Here is a 20,699-nt window from a genome sequence, read left to right on the forward strand (position 1 = left end):
CTGGACAGTCACTCTGCTCTCATCACCCTGTCAGGTCTGGACAGTCACTCTGCTCTCATCACCCTGTCAGGTCTGGACAGTCACTCTGCTCTCATCACCCTGTCAGGTCTGGACAGGTGATCATTAAAAAACACTCACAAACCTCCCTCTCTCCGTGTGCTGACAAGCCAACACTAAGAGGAACTCAACGGAAGACAGATTCTCATCCAGTGAGAAAGTGTTGTTCAGTTTGCCAGTAGAAGTGACCATTAGGGCAAACTGAAGCTGACAAACAGTTCGATCAATGAGAGTTTATTCTGACACATCTCTAGTGGGCTCTCTTATGGTCGCCCAGAAAAACAGAGACGACGAGGAGGAGGAAAAGCGGGAACGCAATTTGGTTGAGGTGTGAGCAGGATGCATGAAGGTACGACGTAACATGAGTGTCAGAGCACTGCAACATGACAGTGACCCACACATGATCTGCACCTCATGTTATGTGATGGGTGTAGGGTACACCTCTAGTAGGGAAGAGTCTCAGAATGTGTCCCAATAAATCACTCCCTCCTCCTGAGGTTCACTACAGCCCACAAACATAAAAGCGTTGGATTGGTGGAGGCATGGGCTTGTGGGAGATTCCTCAATTTCTTTCAAATCCGTGAAGAAACGTGAACAAGTGCACACTTTGGAACTAGAGAGAGTTGGGAGTGGGACAGTGTCGCACAGCAATGGTGGCCAGGAGAGTTGTCCCCAGGTCAGACTCAACTAGAGGAAGCTCTTGTTAAAGAGAAGTAGTGACCTCGAAGTATTAGTGCTGCAGTCCTGTGTTACTGGACTTTCTTTTGAAGTCTCCTGCAACAGGGAGTAGAACGGAGAGAGTAAATACCGGGGGGAAAATATTGGACTTTGCACGCAGCGTCGAAAATTCCAGCAGGGGGAAGCAGTGTTTATTTGTTGATTTATTTATTTGTTGATTTATTTATGTGGCTTCCTGTCTTTGTGAGAGTCCAGGTTGGGTTTCACCAAGCAATAGGGCTCTACTGCGCTGTTAACCCTTTCAGTGACCTGCCTAGGGCCAGATTCTGTTACAAGCCAAGACCTGGGGGATGAGACAGACTGGGAGGAGAGGTAGAGCTACAGCAGTAGAGCAGGATAGGGCCACACGTCCTACAGACCAGCAGGTCAACACTCAGGACAGTGAGGACACACTGTTGTGCAAATGTCGACTGTTGTGTGTCAATAGTAGCACTCTGAGCACAGTCTGTTGCTTAATGTCAACAACTGCCAATTAGCCTATACGTTGTGTCAATAGTCAAGTCTTAGACACCTGCAGCTCCTATGTTCAATACACAGACCAAATTAGACAACTTTATCTGACCATAGACACACACATTTGACGTACATGCTGTAATTCTAGTTACTGGCCTAGGATTTAGTAGGGCCGAGCAGGCAGTCCTATGAGAAACTCTCAGTTACCTTAAAAGGATGACATTAAAGAGACACCAGGCAGCAGTCACAGTGAGGTGAACAGGCCTAGTAGCATCCATTCAGCAGCATGGGACATGGCTGGGTAAAGTATGTAGGCCACAGGCAGCTCAGCTGACACAGGCAATATGGCCGCCCACCCTAGCCTCCCCGCTCAGTGAGAGGATAAAATAGTGTTTAATGAGAGGCTGGGGCTGTGGCAGTGACCTGAGAGGGAATCTCCAAATATGTGCACCGTTCCTTTTATCTGCGATCCAGTATAGACCCCCTTCAAATCAGGGAAGTGGAGGGGAGGGAAAGGAGGGATGAGGAAGTGAGGGGGAAGAGAGAGGGAGGGTTGGTGAAGAGAGCCAGGAGAGACGTCGAAGGAATGACTGTCATCTTAATTAGAACGATAGAGATGTCAGGAATGCCAACTATGTCTATCGAGAGCAAACTCGAGGCGGCTGGTTTGGGCCATGGCTTGGCCATGGAAAAATGCAGAAAGAACAGTGAGGCCAGAGGAGGCCATGCAGTCAGAGGGACCTCTAACGACTGAAGTGTGATGGGGGGGGGGGGGGGGGGGGGGGGGAAACACTTATTTTTTGTATTTAATCTGCCAAGACAGCAGCTACTCTTCCTGGGGTCCAGCAACATTAAGGCAGTTATATAATTTAAAACATTACATTAACAACACATTAAGTGTGTGCCCTCAGGCCCCTACTCTACTACCAAATATCTACAACACAAAATCTGTGTGTTATTTCACAGTCCCGCTGTTCCATAAGGTGTATTTAACTGTTTTTATTTATCAAATTGTAATGCTTGCATCTGTTACCTGATGTGGAATTGAGTTCCATGTGGTCATGGCTCTATGTGGTACTGTGCGCCTCCCATTGCCTGTTCTGGATTGTGAAGAGACCTCTGGTGGCATGTATGTGGGGTATGCATGAGTGTCCGAGCTGTGTGCCAGTAGTCAATACCTCTCACAAATACAAGTAGTGATGAAGGCAATCTCTCCTCCACTTTGAGCCAGGAGAGATTGACATGCATATTATTCATGTTTGCTCTCTGTGTACATCCAAGGGCCAGCCGTGCTGCCCTGTTCTGAGCCAATTGCAATTTTCCTTAGTCCCTCTTCGTGGCACCTGACCACACAACTGAACAGTACTCCAGGTGTGACAGAACTACAGCCTGTAGGATCTGCCTTGTTGGTAGTGCTGTTAATAAGGTAGAGCAGCGCTTTATGGAGGACAGACTTCTGACCATCTTAGCTACTGTTGTATCAATATGTTATGACCATGACAGTTTACAATCCAGGGTTACTCCAAGCAGTTGAGTTCAACTTGCTCAATTTCCACATTAGTCATTACAATATTTAGTTGAGGTTTAGTGAATGATTTGTCACAAACTTATGTCATCAGTAAAGATTGAAAGTAGTAAGGGGCCTAGACAGCTGACCTGGGGAATTCCTAATTCTACCTAGATTATGTTGACGAGGCTTCCATTAAAAGAACACCCTCTGTGTTCTGTTAGATGGGTGCCTGAGGGCACACACACTTTCTAGTAGACTTAAACTGAAGATATGGCAAATAGGAGTGGCAATATCATCCGCTTCATCCTCCGTCATTTTCCATCCAAGTTGTCCGACCCCGGTGGCTTGTCATTGTTGATAAACAATTTTTCACTTCTTCCACACTCACTTAACAGAATTCAAAATTACAGTGCTTGTCTTTCATAATTTGATCAGATATACTTGGCTGTGTAGTGTCAGTGTTTGTTGCTGGCATGTCATGCCTAAATTTACTGATCATGCCAATGGGAAAAAAATCATTAATAATCATTACAAAAAAAGATCTAACCTAATTTTAAAGGCCCGGTGCTGTCAAAAATGTGATTTTCATGTGTTTTATATACATTTCCACAAGGAGGTTGGAATAATACTGTGAAAATGTGAAAAATGTGATACTGCCCTTTAAGTGTAAGAGCTGTTTGAAAAGGCCGCCTGACTTTTCTGCCTGTTTTGGTGGGATTAAGTTTTTGCCTGCCCGGTGAAATCACCAGGTGGAAAATTAGTTAGACCAATAAGAAAGTTCCCAATCTCTCTGCCAATACCAGCTAGTTCTCCCCTCCCTGCTCAGAGCACTCCCAGACCCGTCCTAGCAGAATTATTGCTTGAGAAAATGCTCTTAATAACCAATAAGCTTTTTTTTTTTTTTTTTTTACAATTTTAACCCGGAAACAATCACAGCAAGGTACATAAAGATGTACTATGCAGAAATCTCTGCAAGTTCCTGGTTGCTAAAATAGTTTGCCTAATTTTAGTTTGTGACAAAACAAGCAGTCATTGTATAGAGAATAATTGTACCATCTAAACAGCTGTGAAATATATTTTCCATAACCACATACATTTTATTTTTCAGCTGGTGTACACAACCGGAAGGATAAACTCAAAAACAAAACGGGAAGCATAGAAATAGCACACAGAACAGATCTACTGCTTCTTAGACTTGCTTTCAATGAGAAAGAAATGTGAGCTATAGATATTTCAATGTGAATTTGGTCAGGTCACCCAAAAAGTTATATAGTAGCTTTAATTGTTACCCAGAAATAATTTTATATAAAGTAGAAAAACGGCTACATTGGATATTTAAGAGACCGTGTTGATGACTTAGTAAATAGAACTTTAAGCTCCACAGCCCTTGCAGCCACTGGAGTAAGCAGCCTTAGTCACCCTGAGTCAGTATGAAATCTCACTGTAACGCTTCCTGCCTCACACCACCCGTTCACAAACACTGACTAAAATCGGCAGCCCGCAAATCAACTTCCTGTTTAACGAGCCACAGGACAGGAAACGGGGGTGGGGGTGGGGGGGTGACGTCCATCCTTTAGTCTACATCCATCCAGGAAGAAGATTGTATTGAGATGAATCATTAGGAATGATAGTGATCCATCAGTGTAACACCACCACAGTTAACAATGTAGAAACCAGGAAACTCAACCAAAGGAAATGAAGTCAACCTTAGCGTGATACTCTGTTGGTGCGTCTAAAATGTGTCGTAAAGATCACTTCAAGATAAGATGGGGATAGTCATGTTAGTTCATGGGTTCATGGGGTACAGCAACACAAGGGTTTAAAGTATCTTACGGTTTTATGTGTTGGAGCTTATTATGTGCTATAATAGCAAGTGAAAGTGTAAACCTTATAAGGAACTACAGTCAAGTGGTTAAATCCCCCACATTCTGAGCTTTGTCAATAGACCGCCATGTGAACATCTAGCAGTCTAGTGGTGTCCCTTGTTACTCGGGACTTTTCCTGACCAAGAACTACACCTCTAGTATAAATTAGGTAGTGACAAGTTGGTCTAAGTCCTCAAATGGTATTTTCAGGTCATGACATCCTCAAAGTCCAATGGCTCAGATGAAGTTTACAGCTATTTCATGCCCAAAGACAAATGATCGATTATTGTGAGCCGACATCTTTGTCAAGGAAATGCTTTCATAGCCGCTCAAGGATCACTTTCAGAGAATATGCCAAATGTAAACGAACCCAGTCCGTACGGAAAGGAGATAAGAGTGTGCAGACTAAATAGCGAGCTACAGGCCTCATCCTTTTGGCAGTTGGCTTAGGGGAGGACTGGGCCTTTCCCCATTTAAACCTCTACCCCAACTCACATTCCACTCAACTATGACATGGACACCTATTAAATACATTGGGTACATAACCCAAATAAATCACACATCAGATGGAGAGATAATGTGGCAAGGTTCACATGGTAAATGTAGAACACATGACAGGAGGTACGGAAATAAATGGAAAATTCAATTAAAGGGCTTTCCTTCCGCCCCAAACCTCCGCAGAGGCAAGCGCTTAAGGATTGTGCCTTATCCAGATTCTTAAAATGGCAAACATGAGATAAGGATCCCTTTCAGTCGCCTCCCAGTTCGAGGCCAACGCCTGGAAACACAACCATTGAATCCCACACAATGGAGGCACGCAGACTGACCTCTATGGGGGCACATCCAGACCAGTCTATGGCCCAGACATTCTGATAGACCATGATTTATGGAAAGGATTCTTCACCTGCTTGTACTATTCTGTATGTTAGAAGTCATGAAACTGTATTTACGTCAACTATATACAATCAGAGTATAAAAACGGAACTTGACTACTGCTTGAAATGAGAAATGACCTTGAGTGAATTTGCGGTTGTACTGCAAGACCTTTGATCGAGTTAATATTACAGACTTCAGCCACCCCAAAATACATTGATTTACTTTCCAGAAGCTCTTTATCTACCCTTTGACCTTTAATAACAACACAGCAGTTCAGCCAATCACAAAATAAGCTGATGTCATTACATGGCTCTGTGAGTTAGTCACAATCTGGCAGCCCCAGAGAGGGATTGGCAGATATCTTCAACCCCTTTGTACATGCCTTGATTAAGCACCTGCACCATTCTAGGGATAAGCATGTTTGTTTGTGCTCGGTTGGAGGGAATCTCTGTCCAATCCTGCCAAACAGGGAGGATGTGTAGTGTGAGGCGAGTCACCCAACAGGATGGATGCTTTTGATATGGCTCAGATCAGTCAGCATTTCCTGCGGCCTCTATGAGTAAGCGGTGATTGATGACAGCATCAATGGGGTTGGTCACCATAATGATGACACAGTCTTTCCACATAATACATCCAGACGCGCAGATTTACCCTACTGTGGGCTAAACGATGATGGGAGGATGGGTCACAACTTAAGGGTGTGGTTCCACCCATAGTTTCACCCATCACTCAAACTACAATATATAAATTTTTTATCAAATCTATGAGAAGTGAGTTGTCTATTCATTACATTTTTTATATTGCCATGAAACAACTGTGCCAGCAGCATACCACCCTGCATACCACTGCTGGCTTGCTTCTGAAGCTAAGCAGGGTTGGTCCTGGTCAGTCCCTGGATGGGAGACCAGATGCTGCTGGAAGTGGTGTTGGAGGGCCAGTAGGAGGCACTCTTTCCTCTGGTCTAAAAAAAATATCCCAATGCCCCAGGGCAGTGATTGGGGACACTGCCCTGTGTAGGGTGCCGTCTTTCGGATGGGACGTTAAACGGGTGTCCTGACTCTCTGAGGTCATTAAAGATCCCATGGCACTTATCGTAAGAGTAGGGGTGTTAACCCCGGTGTCCTGGCTAAATTCCCAATCTGGCCCTCAAACCATCATGGTCACCTAATAATCCCCAGTTTACAATTGGCTCATTCATCCCCCTCCTCTCCCCTGTAACTATTCCCCAGGTCGTTGCTGCAAATGAGAACGTGTTCTCAGTCAACTTACCTGGTAAAATAACGATAAAATAAAATAAAAAAACACCATTTGAGTAACATTATGGATAACACATAGTTTAAATATGTTATTTCCTGACTGTACAGCTAAGCCACAGCATCTCCTTCTCTGTAGGTGCTTACCAGAGGGTGAAGCAGTCCAACCAGAGTGACTGCTGACCTTCTCTGCCTGGCCATTAAAAGAGGAAGCCATTATAAAGAGAAACAAGAAGTGTGGGACAGTAAAGCACAGCTGAGGAACGAATACAGCAACCGCAAGCACTCTAAACAAAGCAACTGTGGTCAACTATTAGTAGGACGTTCCTAAAGTGAGAACTACCGGCTTGACTCAACCAGGCGTGAGGTATTTCAAACTTAATCCCAAGACTCACTGTAACCAAACAGGGTGCTCGGTTGGTAGAACCACCCCACCTCCTCTGCATGGCCCACATGACATCTCCAGCAGCCCCCACCCACATGACATCTCCAGCAGCCCCCACCATCAGTAAAGCTGGACAGAAAGACAAGATTGTGTGGGTGCGCTGTTTGCTTGACACCTACACACAGAAATTCTCCTCACAGTCTGCAGCCAAGCGACAGCACATTTTTAACAGGTTACTGTGAACTTGATGCTGCCCTTGTTCCAGACATCTCAACGCTGAGACTGGACTGGACTACCAATGAGCCATTTAGTCAAAGACAGACGATTATGGGGGAGGATAGTCATTTCCTCAAATCAAATGGGTGTAGAGCTGGAATGACCGCCATCCTGAAACGAAGGAATTTGTGAACGGTCGGCAAGAGTCTGAACTTCGTGGCTCCAACACCAATTTGATGCAAGAACAAGAGATGTTCAGTGGGAACGCTGGCATTGTGCCCAGATGAACATGCTTAGGTAACCCTTGGGACTCGTTTTACAGCGATGGTGGGAGAGAGAGAGAGAAAAGGGAGCGTGACATTTCTGCTTTATTCCAGATATTCCCACTGGGGCAGGAGTGTGTAACTCCGGCCTCATTAGCCTGCACCTCATCTGCTCTAAATCTGTAACCTCCTCTAAATCTGTCACGTTCAGAGGAGTCAGAGATGTCTAAAACAGCCTCAAGCAATAGCACAGCCTGGAATCATCTCTTTAGCAGTGATAGTCAGCCTGGTCTGCAAGATCAGAATCTATTAAACATGAATGGTCTAGGGCAGGGTCCCTAACTGGCCCGTGGGTAGTTTTATTTGGCCCCCAAAGTTTTTTTTCCTTCTCATTGTTGGACATAAGACTAAAAACATCAGGAAATAAGCTCCAAGTGATTTTACATTTAAGAAATCGGAAAGAAAATACTTTAAGAACTATTCCCACGTATAAATACACATGATGGTGTGCAAAATGTAAGCAAGGTTTAAAGTTGTTTTAGTCAAACATATCTGTTTGGGCTTCTTGCAGTCAATTTGTAATTATGTTCCTGCAACCCAACCTTCCACTTAAGAAAAACAAAAAACATCTTGATCTTATGGATTCCACGGCCTGTTTCATGAAACATAGCCTAGGCCCATAGCTGAAATAGTCCTGACGTTACTCAACTAATGTTTCATCTTGTGAAATTGGTTCCGACTACATTAATTTAACTAGGCAAGTCAGTTAAGAACAAATTCTTATTTACAATGACAGCCTAGCAAAAGGCCTCCTGCGGGGCCGAGGATTAAAAATATATTATATATTAATAAATAAATAAGGACAAAACATGGCAGTGGAATAATCAATCATAAATATCTTTCTCGTTAACATTAAGTCAGCCAAAGGCTTTAAGACCAAGGCAAAAACCAGAATGTGACAGAGGGGAAGGTGTGGGCTATTTGTAGACAGCCTTTGAAAGGCAGGAACAAAATCCAAAGTGGAGGATCGAGAGAGAGGGAAACAGAGGGAGCGGGAGAGCGCGCCTGAGGAAAATGTAACCAAACGAGAAAGGCAGGCTGGCCCAGTAGACAGCATTGTCACATTAACTGCCTCTTCCTGTCGTTGCCTGCCTCTCGCACTCGTTGCCTTATAAGGCAACACATTTAACTGCCTGTCACTGTGGCGATGATGTAACAGCTTAAAGTGCACCCCCCCCCACACGCCTGCACACGCAAACCATTTTCTTCTTCTTCAAAAACACCTCTTTATCAGATGAAAAAGTTTGCTCAAAAAATGGCCTGCATCTTAAAACGACAACCCCACATCCTTTCACAACAATTGTGTCCTGGATGTGTGTGTGTGTGTTTGTTCTAAAGTGAAGGAATGTGAAACACGACACACAACACCCCCCCCCCCCCCCTTCCCCTCCTATGAGCCAGAAGAAAGAAAAACAGAGAGAGAGAGAAAACACACTGCATTACTGCAGTAGCCTCTATAACTGTGCAAACAGAACCCTACATCCTGCCACTGGAGAAGGCATCATGCTCTAGGTCTCAGGAAAGGTCTCTTATAGCAAATGTGTGCATGTGTGTGGCCTGAGATACCCTGCAGTGGAGGCTGGTGAGTTATACAGCCCTGTGGGTCATTAGGAGGAGGAAGTAAGATCCCGCCCCACCACCGACAGACATTCCACAGCTAACCCGACCCTTTATGACTCACAGCCCTTCGTGTCTGACACACACACACTCAAAATGGATGCCAAGAAACTCTTCAACACATATTGCAAAGGCATATACAAACATAGTTACACACACACAGGATGCCAAGATTCTTGCTTAACTATTGTCCAAATGGCCATTGCCTAATCGTACCCATACACAATCGAGAGCAGACTCACATAACTCTCACCCAATACATAAACATCCAACCAGCCTTTTCTAAACAAAACACTGATCCCAAACATTATGAAGAAGACGAGAAGGTGGTGGGGCTGAGGGGGCGGGGCCTCTTCTGCAGTCAGAGTGTGTGACAGGTGATGCGTGTGATGTTGTGAGAGTGGGCAGGGAGGGAGCCCTGGAGCTCAGCCCCTCTGGAGAAGAGGGGGGCAGACAGAGCCTCTTCAGAACCTACCCGGAGCAGGATCTCTGGCTCGGCCACAACCCACATCACTGACTGACACCACTGACTGGGGAGAGACTGACTGGCTGCGACCCTCTTCCCTGCCCTCCCCATCCACCGCCCCTCCCCTCTCCGGGGGTCTCCGCTGAATCAGACTCACTGCTGCTTCATGTCATAAACACATGTACAGTACTTAACCCCTCCCTCCCCTCAGTCTAAGTGGATTTGATACAATGAGCCCATCTCAGATTGACCCCCACAGAGTCGGTAGGCCTGGGGTGCTAAGCCAGGGGGCGGTACCATACATGCAGGTGGGGGATATTACAAGGACGTTGAGTGTAATACCCTCTTAATGACTTTCATAATGCACTGGAGTCCCCCCCCCCCTCTGGGCTGCTGCGTGGACCAGTCCTGTGTCAGCTTCAGAAACAGATATGTTCACATTCTTACACCCTGGAAATGAATTACACTGGCCTGGTCCCTAAAGACCATGGTAGTAGAGCAACACCAAAGGCTCAGAAAGACTGAACAAGATCATACCAACAACAATGTAAAGAACACTTCAAAAGAACAGTGGTACTGTGTGACACATGAGAACAGTGTGAACGCTGGTGGTGTGAACGCTGGTGGTGTGAACGGTCACACACACGGACATTCATTCACACATGAGATTCACCCATCTGTCTGGCGGGGGCTACGCTGCTGCAGGTTGTTAGAGTTTCCAGTACACAGCTGTGGTGGAGGGCCACCTGTACAGAGAACTCTTTGTTAAAGCTCTCTTGTTAAATAATGCCTTTGGGGGCTTTGATTTGTCCAAGATATTGTCTGGTGCACTTCCCTGGCCTGCACGACTGGAGGGAAACATCTCTCTGACCCACACCCTGGGGCTGCTGTGATAAGGTCCTCTGTCAGCTGGCCAGTGCCCAACAGGGAAAGGCAGGTCACAGTACAGACAGAGAGAGATAAATCACCCCAAGTCCTTTCCTCATCCGGCAGGTTATCCACTAACAGGCCTGGTTAAGGGGGGGGGGGGGGGGCATATCAAGTGCAATCCTCCTCCTCCAGTGAACACAGATCATCACTCTGTATTAGCTCCCAATCTGCCCCACGCTCGCTTATGACCCCAAATCTCTCCTGCTGTGTGGAACTGAAAGACACAGAGTGATCTGATCCTCAGGACTACTTCCACAACTGGAGTTGAATAAGGAAGCAACAGAAAACCACAGAAACCACAACCTTTCTTCCCCTTTCCTGCTACTCCCTTGAGATGGACTCTAGTAGGAGTCACATACTGGGCTGAACTAGGGCAAACAAGCCCACGGGACTGGGCGAGTTTAAATGGGGGCATCTACAGCACAAGATGAGCCAGTAGTCTTGACACATCATACTAGAGAGATGGTGATGGCTGTGCCCAACCTAACCCGAATATCCTCTCAAGTTAAAGGACAAACCTTTATGAGTCTAGTGGGTGAACTGTCTGGCATAGCTGTATGTTTCTGGTCTTTGTAAGGTTGTCTGTGTGCTAGCAACAGTCTCTGAAGAGCTGCCTTTGTGTTGCAACACACTCGAGGGAAAAGAGCCGGGCATTTCACTCCCTCCCTTATGATCTGCCGGTCTGCCTCTGTAAATGCCTGACTAGAAAGAGCGCCTCCCACACAAGGACCCAACCACACGGCTGAAATGTTAAACCGCACTAGCTTGCTGATGAAGACTAAATCCAACCGGCTGCTGGCCAAAAAATATAAATATATAGCCTAAATCCTAAAAATAAGCCTGTGTATTCCCGTGGGCAGCGCTCTAATCCTCTTACAAACAGTCTTTTGTCTGGGCCCTGTACACTTGAGTCTTTCAGTGGCACTGCAGACATTAGATGCAAACAATGGGACAAGAACAGAGGAAGTGTTGCTGTGGTTCATTCTCTCTGTGCCCTCTGACTGGATAGAGGGTGAAACCTCGAACCGGCAGACAGCGACACAGTCAGACAGGGACTGTGTGTGTGTGTGTGTGTGTAGGCACTTGTTTATTTTCTGTTGTTTTCCAAGGGCCGGGGGCGATTAACAACATCCCAAGTCCCAACAGGCCTAGTTTTGTGCCCCACTTACCAGGGACTTTAATAATAAAACGAGAAGCCACAATAGAAATGAGACACCCTCAGAGAAAACACTTCAAAGAGCTGCTCCTCTTTATGACCTTCCCTTATCATGGCTACAGGGTAGGAGGAGCACCATAAAAGGCGTTGTGAGAGGCAGTAGTGTCTGCCAATGAACAAACTAGTATAGATCCTTAAAAAAAGACAGGGAGCAGTTCACTTTGGTTGTTAATACACACCTGCTAGGAGCACCCCAGCAGCAGGTTCATCAGATCAAACCACATCTATCCAGACCAACCAGTCCTGACCCAAACTCAGCTGACCGACGGTTAAACCCATCAAACCTACAGTTTATAAGCCTACACTTGCATCACTTCTATCCAAACAGATCTGTAAAGTAGGTCGTTGGGAATGTGTCCTTCAGCTCAAGGTTACCCTCTGAGCAGCGTTCTCCACAGCAATGGAAAGTCACTGACCAAAAAGCTTACCGATACTGTGGGTCTCTGACCATGCCCTCCTGATCCTCCTTAGCCCTTCCACCAGAGCCATGCTCTTAAGTCCCCTGATCCAGCTGCCTCTCCTCCAGCTGGGATAAGGGTGGGATCATGTCAGGGGCCAGCCTGCTACCAGAGCTTGATGCAGCTCAGACACCAAGTCCTACGGTTAAACAAACACTAGATACATTAAAACGCAATGACAAGTCAGTGCGAGGATGGGGTCAATGGTAGAAACTGTTTCTATTGCGAGTCAACTTTAAAAACGGTGTGGCCCAAGGCAGATCTTAACCAAATGGTATAGCGGCAGACTGTACCTGCCTGGAGTATATCACTGATGTGATTTGGATAGAGCCGTCCATTGATGGCATGCCCCTGGTGATGATGACCCAGTCAAAGGTCACCTTTAAAAGTAACTGGTCTCTGGTTCATTGAGAATTCAGGTGGACTGCGTAGCTGTAGTAGGCATTCTACCAGCTGAAATGTCTGTGTTTCACTGTGGAGGAGCCTTTCCAATAGCAGAGATGAAAGCATTCAGCTTGCTGTAACAGACTCAAACAGACACACACCATGTTTCTCTGCAGCAACATCTTGATGTAAAGTACAACGTAGTCTCTCTGCACATCTGCTCCCAGTAACAGTCTCCCTGTGGCCTGACACTGACTGGATATGAAATATTAGAACCAGCCTTTTATCCAGACAGTCTTTCCTGAGGGGGTTTCAGGGGATTTGTGGGACAGATGTGTAGGGTTCAGGCTAGGGTTAACTTCCAGCACAGATTGGGGACATCTACTGCTGCTGCGGTGGTGGCACTTGGCAAGACCAGTAACATGGGTCAATTGACAGAGATACAAATGACATCTAGTGAAACCTGGTAGGCTGCGCTAGAGGACAGTAATTTCAGGTCCTACACTTAAGTCCTTGACTATGAGCGTTGTGGTAGAGCTAGCTAGACAAAGACACTGGTGACTAAAAGCCAGTGTTGATGGTGGTGACTCAGATCGGAAATTGGTTAGAACTGCCACTTTTCACTAAAGCAAGATGCTTAATCTGAACTTCTAAAGAAAAGCATCTCATAGTGCAGGGGTAGGCAACCCAGGTCCTGGAGTGACACAGGCATGTTTTTGATTTAACCGACCTGGAAAACCAGGTGTGTGGAATATAGGCAATCGCTGAACTGATCAATTAGCTCAGTTGGTTAGGTGTGGTGCCTAGTTGGAACAAAATCCTGCAGTACCTGTGGCACTCCAATAACAGGGTTGCCTACCCCGGTCATAGTTTGTATGGGTTACTTAGGCTGCTAACTTAGCCCACTTCTGCATTAGAATACATACAAATAATATATGGGTATCTATGAAATTAGAGTCTCAGACACAAGGCCATGATTAGACAGTGGATTGCAGTAGTGGTGCTTTTAATAGCAGCACAGAGGGCCACCTGCTAAAAGCCCTGCTGAGCAGCACTGTGGTCTGGCTCCCCTGCGTCACTAAGCCTGGCTCTCACAGGTAGACTAAATAATGACTAGTCCACAACTGCCAAAAATGCTACCTGCGCTGCGGCCTTGGTGAGGCTTTTATCAGAACAGACATACGCTAGACACACACACCTTTGCTGACTGAAGGGACAAAAAAGTGCTCATGCATTTATTTTTACACACACCAATCTACTAGCGTTGACTGGCTAAATTGCCAGAACATGAAACAGGAGGGGGAACTTTGTTTGGGTAGATGGAACAATGTTATCCACCAACGCATGGCGAAACCCCACAGTAAGTTCTCTGCTATGTGGGGAAACTAACTTCTCTCCCACTCCCCTCTTTGCCCCATAATAATGCAGCCCCTCCCCTTCTGCACAGACCACCACACCTAAACACACATTTCTTTCTCCCAATTGCCTACAAGTCTCCAACATCACAGGGCCTGGTCCAATAAGCACAGAAACACACACACACTTACAAACAAGCAGTACTTCAAGTTGATGTAAATAAATATATATATATCACATCTCACAAGTACAGACAGAAACACAAAAAAACAGGAGGGGGAGCGAGAAACAGACCAGAAAGAATGGCTGACACGGAAAAACACTAACAGCCCCTCCCGACCACTTCAAAAACAAGTGCACCCAAAGATGGGTAGGACGACACCCCTTGCCCTCAATATGTGACCGCGCAATTTCCCTGTTAGCCAGGCTGCCTGCCCTGGAGGATTTCCCAGCGCGCCACATTGTCCACATCTGCAATCCTGCAAAACCCCCTTCTTTTCAGTCAGGCAAAAAAAAAAAAAAAAACAGGACACCCCCCTGAAACTAGCTATTATGGGCCACAAATGGAATGTTTCCCCCTGCATGCTCTTGCTGTGGGAGAGAGAAGAGGGAGTGAGCTAAAAAGGGAGCAAGGGAGAGGGGTTACATTCCATTCTGCTCTGTCCCTCTCGCCGCCTGATGGTTTTACATTCAGCTGATTTCAGATCAGGGTCAGCAGTATTGCTCCCAGGCAGATGACAGGTCGAACACTGACGTGAGATTAGGGAGGGACCACACCTGTAAGAAAGTGGGCAGCTAGAAGGCCCTCAGGCAGATGAAACAATTGAAACTCAGGCGTAGTTTCTCTATGGGCGGAGACAGGTATATCCACCCCCACAATCAAGTCTTTCCTGCTCATCCCAACATCAACCCCAGTCACATAAAATCAACAAAGGAGAGAGAACTGGCTTATTTTAACATGGAAATCAAAATCAGCCACTCCCAGTAGTCCAGTGCTTTGTGCCACAATTCCCTAAAACAGCCATGGCCACTTGTGGAGAAACCAAACCAGCCAGCCAGTCAAATGAATAGCTTAGGGAACTGGGAGGGGAAGGAAGACATGTAGTACACTGCCCACCTTAGCAGTGTGCTAATCTGTGCAAGTCAGGGCACTGTGACATGGGTGAGTCAGGTTAGGAGAGAAGAAGCATTTCTCTCGGTGGGGCTGAGTTGTAAAAGACTGTCAGTCAACAACAAATCACAGTCATGCAAACAGGCAGGTACTTTGATAGTGCAGTGAATATAGGGAAATGAGGAGCGATACAAATTTCCACTCAAATTCCCGTCCAATTGAATAATGTGAGCGACCATATCAAAACAGTGTACGAAAACGTGTTGCCATCACATCAGACTGACAGTGGTTGAGTTTGGTTGGCTTTAACCCCTTTTGCACATATTTGGTGGCTGAATGTCCTTTGCTTTGAAGTGGGTTGGCAAACTGACATCCCGAGACATTTGCATGGACACTGATTCCAACATCGCCCCACTAGAATTGCAATAAAACAAAAAGAATGGCCTCACAGAATTGTGTGTACTACAACATGTCTCAGCCTGCAGTTGATTTAAGGCATTAGGTTGGACTTAATGTTTCTCAAGCTGAAATGGAGCTCTCTGAAGTGTGTTAAGTTGTAACCAGTGTAGTAAACTGGACTAGACTGAGCAGGACGAAACTTGGGTGTTGGAAAAAACACTGTAGGTAGGCTATTCATAGATAATTGACGGTTTCTTTTGACATTAGCAATTTGTCCATACTCTGCTTAATGCCTCCACTTGACGTCTAATTTCCACATACATGCAGTAGGTCTAAATACATAGGCTACATTACATTAAGTATAAAATCCTTGGTGGGAGGCATTCATTAACTTTATGCAACTGGCATAGCAGCAGTGGAAACACCACAGGAATTTGCCCTTCATTCCCCCGCCGACTTTTCTGAAATAAATGAATGTCACGCCTCCCCAATTTCTCGTCCAATCAGACTCCATGTTAAATTTCAGTAGCGTGTTTTTTTAAATTCCTTAAATTTAAGGATACACATTTTAAGTGTTACAAAAATCTATACATTCTTCAATAACCGGTGTTGATTTCAGTTAATTAGTCCCCATTGCCTGCGTTTGTAGGCCATCTGAGTCATACTGAGTCAATCATTGATTATTTTTCTTCCTGTGAGTTAACTTTGGCCTCCCTTCTATTATAGGCAGACATATTTAGAGTATGTCGCCATACAGAGAGGGTAAAGCTGAGCGCATGATTAGGCTATATCAATTAGTTTAATGAATAATGCTGAGTGTCGAAACGCTGAGTAACGATGGGCTGTAATATAATGCTCGGTGTTGTGTCACTCCACTAAAAATAGCGCAAATAATTTTGACAGTAAGATGTGTAGCACTACTACTCAGCACTACACACTCAATCATCCCAGACTGTCAAGCAACGTTGCTTCAAATCATCATCAACTGTTCTTACTCCACATTTCCAGGGCTTGATCAGTTACAAGGGCTCGAACATTAAAAGGATTAAGTTAAGTCTAAAAACTGTAAAAATATTTTCAGCTGGAAATGGTGCTGCGACAATGTGCGACAGAGCAAGTAGATAACAAAAAACAATTGAACTCAGCAGTGTTTTATCTGCTTCGACCCAGAACATCTGATAGCACTTTGAGGACACCATTCCGTATGCTATTTTTGAGTCACATCGAAATTATGCATATTACGTTGGCCATCTTGAATCGGGTTATTCTCAAGAAAAATGGCAAAAATATCGCCTGGAAAATTAACACGGCTAAATAAACGCCATAACTAGATAGGCTACAATGTTTCATTCCAATAAAAATAAAAATCACCGTTGTCCCCAGTCGAGTGAGAAAATACCGGTTGTTGTCGAAATGACGCATGTGGAAAGAGTTTTATAGCCCATTTCTTGTTAAACGTATACCATATCGACACAGGAAAGTTCGTTACATTGAGAAGGTATAAAATCTCGTTGCTTTATAGATGCAACCAGGGCCCAAATTCAGTCCCCGAGTTTTCCCTGCCATTTTACCTTTCTCTGCTGTTTCTCCCAGGCCGGGTCCAGCAGCAGGTCCCGGTCCCAGTCATTTTCTTGTTCTCTTGGGTCCATGTAAACGGCTGGACCTCCAGACGATGCTTGACTATTAGAAGCGTGATAATCTACCATAGTCTATGGTAGTCAAGCTATTAGCTATAGAAAGAAAAATAAAAGGGGATGTGACCCAGTTGCGGTAACTCTATTTGCTTTCAACGTTCGGTCAGGAATATCCGATCTATACACTGAAAATACCCGCTACAAGAACGCTTAATCTCCACCCGAGGAGAGAATGGTGTGGTCGCAAGCAAAGAGCCGCTCCTACAAAACTAGAGTAGGTTGCCAGGCCCAAATAGGTCATGAATATTCAGGAATCTGCTTATTATTCATGAGCTGATGAAAAATGCACCCGAAAGGCTGGAGAACACATAACTATAGCCTACTAAAAGTATTGTTCTAAAAAGTATTATGCCTGATATGTAGCCTAATGCCTTTGTCAAGTAGCGCAAATCATTGCAGATGGAAGTCTGTACTTGTTGCTATATAATTGCAACATTGTATCAAAATGTAGATGCAATTTATGCCAGCCCCTTGAAACGATACAATGGTGAAATAAAATAATGCACAAATGTATTTGTAGCCAGTATAGACAGATTTACGAATTAAAACATGATTTGGAGTTCTATACTACAATAGTTCTGATAACTGCTACTTGTATAATATCCATAGAATATTAAAGTAACTGTCCAACTAAAATTTCACTTTTAGAAGTTCATATTCTGTTAACTCATATCCAAATGATGTTGTTGACTCATCTTATACGTGGCCAAAGCATACATTTGAGAGAAAAAAACTTTTAAAACCCCACCTCAAACTTGTATCTTAAACAGCCGTTTAAAAAATGCCTGCCATTTCCTCATAGAGGATGATGTACTGAGGAGGATAGGCTGGCCAATCAGGGGTCTACTCACAGTCATATTTTTTAACAAGCAGTATACACCCACACCATTCTGTTGTAGGGGTACGCCCACACCATTCCAACACTGAAAAGCTGCTTTTTAACATACTTTTTTTTATGTAAGGAAAACAATTTATCTCATATTGTAATTCATTTTAGGTCATATTTAATAGAAATCTGGACAGTTACTTTAAGCGCAAGCTACACACTACACGGGGCAGAGTCATATATTAGTCTAAGTATATGACTCTACACAGGGGCGCTTTCAGCAGTGCAACATTTTGGAAAGTTCGGATAGAAATATGCTATGTAGAACAAACATGCCTCTCTAAAATGAATTGCGGCAGCTTTATTAATGAAATTTCTATCTGCAACATTCTACAATGTTTCTTCTTCTTGCAAGACAAGAATCAGATGGAGCCTATAACAAGACCCACCCATTTTATGTAATATTAATGAGGACATGCTACATCATGAATCATTTAGCCAGTGAGCCCATTGGTATTGTTACCCTACTCAGATTTGTGTTGTCCCCTCATGGAGAGCCTATGCTATCTCACTGGTGCCCAAACTACAAACTAATAGTCCTTCATGCAGGTGCATCGAAACAAAAAACGTATGAAATTCACTTCGGCCTATGCTTTTGTTTGAAAGCTTGTCATGTGTAAAGCGGCTTATATTTACCATTCAAATTTCATAGACTGGGTCTGGCTGACATGCCCATACAGACACTACATTAAGTAGGTCACGCTCTAACTGTGTGTCCGTGCCAATTATCATCAGCGAGGCCCAACATACCATATAAATGATCGCAGGCCGCCATCGCTCCCTTTCATGTTTTGTGATGTTTTCATGACTGCCACATAGTACCACATTCCTAATCGTTTTCTGATATACCGAAATCCCATTGGCATTGGACTCTATCCCCATTACTATAAGGAATCATTGTGGTGTGTACAATGTCACGGTTAAATGATTACACATCAAAGCGTCATACCATTTTATAATGAATTCTATCTCATTGTAATGCCAGTTAGGCCTATATTTGGCACCTATTTTTTTTATATCCCCAAAGTCAGCCTGTTGCAGGTGAAGCTAATACATGATGAAAAGGAAAATTCCTTCAAGGTGTGCATCTACAGCTGTTCTCCTTTGATATCAATGTTTATTGATCCTAATTTCAGTTATTTAAGATAGTTTAATAAGTCTGGGGTGTGTGTGTTGAGAGAAGTACAAAATGAGCAGCTGTACTTCTTCAAGCTCAATTTTGTGCTTCTGAGTTATCTAACACAAGCGTAATAATGGCGCAACAGGAAATAGCTTGAAAGTTTGCCACGGTCCCCCTGGGTCTGGAGTGGGCTTTTTTTTCATACAGTAACAGTCAAAGGTTTGGACACACCTACTCATTCAATGGTTTTTCTTTATTTCTTTATTTTTTCTATTTTCTACATTGTACAATAATAGTGAAGACATCAAAACTATGAAATAACACATATCTAATCACATAGTAACCAAAAAAGTGTTCAACAAATCAAAATATATTTTATTTTTGAGTTTCTTCAAAGTAGCCACCTTTTGCCTTGATGACAGCTTTGTACACTCTTGGCATTCTCTCAACCAGCTTCATGGAATCCATTTCAATTAACAGGTGTGCCTTGTTAAAAGTTAACTGCTGCAAAGAAACCACTACTAAAGGACACCCATAATAATAAGAGACTTACTTGGACCAAGAAACCCAAACAATGGACATTAGACCGGTGGGAATCTGTCCTTTGGTCTGATGAGTCCAAATTTGAGATTTTTGGTTCCAACCGCCGTCTTTGTGAGACGCAGAGTAGTTGAACGGATGACCTGCGCATGTGTGATTCCCACCGTGAAACATGGAGGAGGAGGTGTGATGGTGTGGGGTTGCTTTGATGGTGACTGTCAGTGATTTATTTAGAATTCAAGGCACACTTAACCAGCATGGCAACCACAGCTTTCTCCAGCGATACGCCATCCCATCTGGTTTGCACTTTATTATCATTTGTTTTTCAACAGGACAATGACCCAAAACACACCTCCAGGTTGTCTATTTAAAAATATATTTATTTATTTAACTTGGCAAGTCAGTTATGAACAAATTCTTATTTCCAATGACGGCCTACGCCGGCCAAACCCGGACGGCACTGGGCCAATTTTGCACCGCCCTATGGGACTCCCAATAACGACCAGTCAAGATACAGCCTGAAATCGAACCAGAGTGTCTGTAGTGATGCCTCTAGCACTGAAATGCATTGCCTTAGACCGCTGCACCACTCAGGAGCACAAATAGTGTAAGGGCTATTTGACCAAGAAGGAGAGTGATGGAGTGCTGCATCAGATGACCTGGCCTCCACAATCACCCGACCTCAACCCAATTGAGATGGTTTGGGATGAGTTGGACTGCAGAGTGAAGGAAAAGCAGCCAACAAGTGCTCAGCATATGTGGGAACTCCTTCAAGAATGTTGGAAAAGCATTCCTCATGAAGCTGGTTGAGAGAATGCCAAGAGTGTCATCAAGGTAAAGAGTGGC

General features: G+C 44.5%; 1 protein-coding gene across 6 annotated transcripts in view; it reads right to left on the reverse strand.

Moving 5' to 3' along the window:
* LOC129822039 (alpha-actinin-4-like) overlaps nt 1-17,533 on the reverse strand; it is a 41,758-nt gene extending 24,225 nt beyond the window's left edge. For 4 of the 6 annotated variants that reach the window (XM_055879897.1, XM_055879895.1, XM_055879898.1 and 1 more), the window contains exon 1: nt 17,185-17,532. In XM_055879897.1, coding sequence (XP_055735872.1) covers nt 17,185-17,319 — 135 coding nt within the window. In that variant the 5' untranslated portion in view covers nt 17,320-17,532. Of the gene's footprint in view, nt 1-17,184 lie in introns of all 6 variants that reach the window. The other 2 variants (XM_055879893.1, XM_055879894.1) reach the window with 1 other exon arrangement.
* Nucleotides 17,534-20,699: the final 3,166 nt, after the last annotated feature.

Source organism: Salvelinus fontinalis, chromosome 24, assembly GCF_029448725.1.
Source record: "Salvelinus fontinalis isolate EN_2023a chromosome 24, ASM2944872v1, whole genome shotgun sequence".
Lineage (NCBI taxonomy): Eukaryota > Metazoa > Chordata > Actinopteri > Salmoniformes > Salmonidae > Salvelinus > Salvelinus fontinalis.